The following is a 6662-nucleotide window of genomic DNA, read 5'->3' on the forward strand; positions in this document are numbered from 1 at the left end:
GAAACAAAGGCGTAGTTTGATGATGCCGTGACTGAGTGTGGAATCATGGGAGTTGTCGTCTTCATCCCCACAGCCGAAGCAATCTGATGGGACTCAGGCAGAAATCATGTTCATGGATAAGCTAATGTATTAAATATTTATTAACATCGTAGTATGAAGCGGAGTGAGGCAGAAAGCTGTCAAAGCAAAACGAGGCTGCTGAAGCAATTGCTAATGAGAGACGAGAGTGACACATGGCTCGAAAGCAGCCGAGCTTTTATTATGCCACACTTTAGCGCTTCCGCTCCTTCCAGTCGTGCGTATGTGGGGTAAAGCAGCTCTGTTTTATCATACTAGATACGTTTGAAAGTTCTGTTATAATGCTACTCTGTGCGGTCGTCACCTGTCTAATAAAACACACAACATATTAAAGCGTCTTTGGTGTTTCCATGTTCCGGAAATCGAGGTGTTATGACGTCATTGGCAGGCGACACAATGACACTATGGACACGGTCCGTGTCACTAGTTAAAATTGCTTATTTCTCTGGATTTAAACATTCTTCGAAACATTTGGGATAATGTAAGTACACAAGTCAGCAAAATATATAACACTGTTCTAGTGGTTTTTGGATATTTTAATAAAAAAATCTTACATATTGTGCCTTTAAATAGTAACTTATTTAATTGATATCTTAAGTTAAAGGAATAGTTCACCCAAAATGAAAATTTTGTTATCATTTACTCATCCTCATGTTGTTCCAAACCTGTATAAGTTTGTCACCCTCATGCTGAACACAAAAGAAGATATTTTAAAGAATTCTAAAGAACCTAACAGTTGTTGGTCCCCATTGGCTTCCATAGTAGGGAAAGGGTTTCATTTTTGGGTGAACTATTCCTTTAACATGCTAACTTTCACAGCTGTAAAAGTTCCTGCCCATAGACAGATGCAGACAATAAATAGGCTGGTCTGTCATATTGCATTGACAGAGCAGCTGTCTGGTCTTTGTGACGTTCCTTGCTGAAATCTGATTAAAAACGCAGCTCCTGGCGTTCAAGGCACTCAAAACACAAATGAACCATTGCTGTCTTTGTAACAGTGTTGGAATCCTTCAGGGGATGAGCTGAGTAATCAGAGGAATAATGAGTAAGTAAATGCTGCATAAACATTGAAGGTCGCTTTAGTCATCATGCTAGCTGGCAGACACTTAATAAAGACGCTGACTGACCTCTTAACCTTGTATGACTCATCGCACCGTTTTCAAACTAGGATTGTGACCATCTGTCCAAAGGCTTTCTCCCCTCAGGAAACCAAAACTTGGAGAGAAACGAGAGGAACATTTTTACAGAAAAGTTCAACAAAATGCACTTACTCTGAATGAGAACTCCAGGTTCTCTCCACCCCACACCTCCATTCCTGTGTCATATGTGCCCAGGTAATGGAAGTACTTCTTATTGACTGCAAACAAACCCCCAGCCATTGTAGGAGACCTGGATCAAAGCAACAGACAGCAATATTTCTGTGCTTCTACCTTATAGTAACTTCCAAGAAAAGCATAAAGTAGGGTGACCATAAATTCTGTTATTCCCAGACATGTCAAATGTCCGGCTTTTGGCCTTATAGATTATATGTACACATATTTGCATTGCTATGACCGTTCTCTATCGATCCCACCTTCTTGCACACGATTGGTCAATGATGTACAATGCCCGCACACTATTGGTCAAACTACTTTTCAGTCATTAACTTTAGCAAGTATGAAAACAGTTTTTTTTTAAACAGTCGAAAATCTGACATCTTAGGCAATTCTCATCCAGGACATGTCTGGGAAAATAGGGACATATGGTCATCCTACATAAATGCATGGTTTACTGTTGGTTTATTGTGTTTATTTGCATGAACATATTTAATTTTGGAGGAAAAACATTAAAATACGGTCACCTAAATGGTTCTGTTTCCTGAAATATGGCCATAAAGATCACAAAAAACTTATACTATAAAATGGTCTGCTCTGCTGAGTGCTTCTGAGCTCTTTTTATGTGTAGAAAGAATTTTCATGATTCAGTAAATGCTCAAAATCTACTGACATATCAACCAAATCTCAGACTGAACATGTCAGTGCCATGCTGCATTGTTTTTAAACTGGAATGAGACCAAGAATTTAATTTCCCTTAGTATTTCAAATTGTTTTCCATTTGGTGCATCCATGAAGCACAGACCTGATGACATCAGTGGCAGAACTTCGGTGTTTCTGTTCATGTTCTGGGACAGTGTGCCACGTGAACACCAATCGCCAATCAAATCCTCCGATCTGAGGTTCTCCAGGGTTGCCCAGGTACTGGAAGGTGTTCCAGTCGATAACATCAATCACTGGACACACCACAGCCGAAGGCTCATCCTTTATTCTACAGGATTTTAAAAAATGAGAGATAAATATTAATTCCTTACAAAACAAACAGTGATTTGGCATGTAGCTTAGGTGTGACCTGAAAAAGTATGCACATTTTGTAATCCAAAAAAGAGAGCAAATTTATATACAAATTTATGAAAATAATGCATGTTTTAGGTTGGTAGAGGGTAGTTTATCAGTCTCACCTCTGGAGTAAAGGCTCCAACCAGCCTTCATGACACTCACAGTGGCAATCGAGGAAGGTCAGCACTTCTCCTGTGGCAATGGACGCCCCCAGGAGCCGCGCTCGCACCAAACCCTCTCTCTTCATTGCACGGATCAGACGCACCTTTTTGAGATTGGCGATGTAGTTTTCTAGAGGTTCTTTTAAATGATCTGTGGGTCAAATTCATGAGAAGTGCTCAGTAACAGCTGCAGGCCTAGAGGGAACCAGAACTTAGGACAGAAATAAAGTATGCTAATTGGCTGTATTAAGGAACAACTTGCTGTTTCACCACAGGGTGGAGCTGAGACCATGTTATTGCTGTGGTATTTCATTGATAAGAATCTGTTTTCAAACCTTGATTAATAGTTGTATTTGATGATTGATGATGAAATTAACACAAAATTATTTTTGTGTTTAAGGTATTTATTTATTTATGTCTCTTATGCTCATCAAGGCTGTATTTATTTGATCAAAAACACAGAAAAAAGTTATATTGTGAAATATTATTGCAATTTCTAATATTTGTTTCCTGTTTTAATATACTTTAAAATACAATTTATTTCTGTGATGCAGCACTGAATTTTCATCAGCCATTACTCCAGTCTTCAGTGTCACATGATCCTTCAGAAATCATTCTAATATGCTGATTTATTATCATTGTTGAAACTGCTTAATATTTTTTGGAACATGTGATACTTTATTCTTTGATTCTTTGATGAATAAAAAGTTAAAAAGAACAGCATTTATTCAAAATATAAATCTTTTCTAACAATATAAGTTTTTACTATCACTTTTTATCCATTTAACTCATCCTTGCTGAATAAAAGTATTAATTTCTTTTAAAAGAAAGAAAAAATAAAGAAAAAAATTACTGACCCCAAACTTTTGAATAGTAGTGTATTGAATAGTGTATGTTGTAACACAACATTTTCTATTTTGAATAAACTGTTCTTTTTTATTTATCAAAGAATCCTGAAAGAAGTATGACAGGTCCCCAAAAAATATTGAGCAGCACCAGTTTCCAACATTGATTATAAATCAGCATATTAGAATGATTTCTGAAGGATCATGTGACACTGAAGACTGGAGAATGCTGAAAATTCAGCTTTGATCACAGAAATCATTTATATTTTAAAGTATATTAAAATAGAAAACTTATTTTAAATCACAACAATATTTCACAAAAATATTTTTTTCTGTATTTTTGATCAAATAGATACAGCCTTGATGAGCATGAGAGCATGCTTCTTTAAAAAAAACATAAAAAATCTTACTGATCCCAAACTTTTGAATGGCAGTGTATGTATGTATATATATATATATATATATATATACAGTATATATATAGAGTGAGAGTGAGAGAGAGAGATCAGTAATGTTTAAAAACATTATCTATTTGCATCTGTTTGTCATTGTTTGGTTAGAAATGAGCAAACATTTGACTATTGACATACAACAGTATAGTATTTTTTAATTTTTCTGAAGAAAATGGGAGTGATGTTTGTACATGCAAATCTTTATGGTAGCAATGGTAGCTATGAATATGGTAGCTATATTTATTTGCTAATGTGGTTGTTACAGTGTTGTGGGTGGTTCCTAGGTGTCTCAAATCAAAAATGCACCAAGCTTAACCTAATATGATTTTGTTACATATGACCTTAATGTTTTAATACATAGGATCTTTTCTCCTTGCTTTATTTTGATTTTCTCTACATAAACAGGTTGTATCATATAATTACAGATTAGCTATACCTTTAGTATGTTAATACATATGATCTTATGATAAGCGTGCGCTCAAAGTTAGCATGAGAAGTTTATATTCAGACTGATACCTCGGTCACTGTAGTCATCCACCAGTATGATTTCAGTCAGCAGCAGGTCCGGCGAGGTTTCCAGGACACTGTGCACTGTCCGCAGTAGTGTGGACCAGGCTTCATTGTAAAAGGCTATCACTACTGATGTCGACGGCAGGCTCAGGTAGTCATATTTCAGGTTTCTACATCTGTATAGACAGATCTTGTTAGATAATGCCTTGCTTGCTATATCATCACACTGCATTCTTGTTTACAGTGGCATTACAATAATTTAAATATGCACAGTGTCTATGCAGGATTCTTTGATCTTAATACCCAATAGGCAATTACAAATTTGGCAATACGGAACACGTGCAACCACAACTCATGACAAAACATGGCACAATATCAAATCAAAATCAAATTAAACTGTTTATAAAGCAAAACTGCACCAAAGTGCTGTACAGTAAAAAAAAAAAAAAGATAAATATCACATACAATAAATAAAATAAAATATTAATTGCAACTTAAAAATACATAAATGAAATAAACATCATGGGCTATTCAGCCCTAATGGTCGTTATATAATAAACAAACATAATGCAAACAATAAATACAACACATTAAAAACTAGTAAAATGTAAGAAAATAGCAAACAGTAAACACTTAAGTATATACCAAATATTACACTTAAGTAATATTTGGCTTGTTGTTATACATTATTTTTTTAACCTATCAGAATAAAACCAATTGCAAATGTTTCTCAAGGTAACTATAACAATGCATACCTTTTGGATATGGAATGGGTCATCTGTTTATTGTTTGACTTCATTTTTAGTCAATGTGTCCACAAAGGAAAATTTGAAAATTTCAGCATTTTCTTGAGATAACCAATTAAACTAACACATATCCTTGGGATTTTAGATAAGGTTTTGATTTTTTATTATTATTTATGAGTAAGACCAACTGCAAACTGCACCTCTGTGACAGCGCCACATTGAACGTTTTCCTTCTCCTTTGTTACTTTGTAGACGGTCCCTATCGTTAATCACGCATAAGCAAAAGGCACTGGGGTAAGATAGGGACTGTTTACAAAACATTTACAACTTATATATGCTTTGCAATAAATCGGGGCGGGTTAAAACTAATAAACTATAATGTATATCCTGTTCTACATTTTTTATGCTATTCAAACAAACCCATTTAACAACATTATACCAAAAACAGTTGATGATCTGTTAGAGCTGGATATCTGACAAACATCAAACAAACTTCAAACATTCCTGTGCAACATGGGCACTTACAGTGAATTCCATCTTTCAGGCAGCCTGCGGTGTAATGATATCCTATCACTCACATAAGTGTTTATCTGATGTTTTTTGATGCTCTCCTCCTCCTCTCGCTTCTCTTCTTCAGTCAGGTCCAGTTTAACAGCTCTCCCCATCTCTCCCAACGCATTTATGTTTAGAGGAGGCTTCTCGTAAACAGGTTTCTTCAGAAATTCCTCGTCCACGTTTTTGGGCTCCTCGACTGGAACTTCTCTTCGACTCGCCAGTCCGACATCACTGTGTGTGTTCCTATGAAACACTAAATATCCGACTACAAACGCCCCGAGAATGTACAGAATGAACTTGGGCCGACTCCGTCTACCACATATTGCCATAATGTGTCCTTCTCGTCCGCCCTGGTTTCCTCAAACTGTTTGTCATCTAAAGTTCAATCTCATGAAAAGTTCGAAAAAAATTCGTCAAGGTAAGAGGATCTCGTTTTCAAAGTGCCAGATTTCATTTTATGGTCGACTATAGTGAAGGGGAAGTTATCCAAGCAAACCGAAAGTTGGTCATTTAATCTAACCAACTGTTGAGGTGTGATCGACATGAACGGCGAGCAGAGCCGGTTGCAGACGGGGAGGTGTTGAAATCACATCCGTTAATGCGGACACCTTCCATGCGTTCGACATTAAACGCACGACGCTTTGCTGATCGGCTACAATAGTCGCAATCGGGGAGGAGTTGAGAAGAGGCGTAAAGTCAAGCTGAACGCTTTCTGCTTCCGTATATCTACAGAAACTATATCAAACTACGGAAGATACATGATCCAGAATTCATATTCCCAGACGCCAAAGTATGCTTTATGCAAAACAGGAGAGCTACATTTATTAGCTTACTTTTTAATTCAACTCGGATTTACTGCAGTTAACTCCACAGCAATTCAGATTGTGGGGGAAAAGACGTAGGCCTACAGTGATGGCCAAAATTATTATAACACTAGTATTTT

The 6662-nt window shown here is 36.5% G+C and overlaps 1 protein-coding gene across 5 annotated transcripts in view; it reads right to left on the reverse strand.

Annotated features, from left to right (window-relative positions):
* The window catches only part of LOC107670286 (polypeptide N-acetylgalactosaminyltransferase 12-like), a 26519-nt gene extending 20155 nt beyond the window's left edge, over positions 1-6364 (reverse strand). For all 5 annotated transcript variants that reach the window (XR_001632079.1, XR_001632078.1, XM_016462846.1 and 2 more), the window contains exons 1-5: positions 5690-6364; positions 4425-4594; positions 2573-2762; positions 2197-2382; positions 1350-1467 (exon numbers count right to left, since the gene is read on the reverse strand). Coding sequence is in view for 3 of the 5 variants with exons in the window: in XM_016462846.1 (XP_016318332.1) it covers positions 1350-1467; positions 2197-2382; positions 2573-2762; positions 4425-4594; positions 5690-6048 (1023 nt within the window). In the remaining 2 variants the exon portion in view is untranslated. The remainder of the gene's footprint in view (positions 1-1349; positions 1468-2196; positions 2383-2572; positions 2763-4424; positions 4595-5689) is intronic.
* Between the last annotated feature and the right edge of the window lie 298 nt (positions 6365-6662).

The sequence above is a fragment of the Sinocyclocheilus anshuiensis genome, unplaced genomic scaffold (genome assembly GCF_001515605.1).
Source record: "Sinocyclocheilus anshuiensis isolate Anshui unplaced genomic scaffold, SAMN03320099.WGS_v1.1 scaffold913, whole genome shotgun sequence".
Classification (NCBI taxonomy): Eukaryota; Metazoa; Chordata; class Actinopteri; order Cypriniformes; family Cyprinidae; genus Sinocyclocheilus; species Sinocyclocheilus anshuiensis.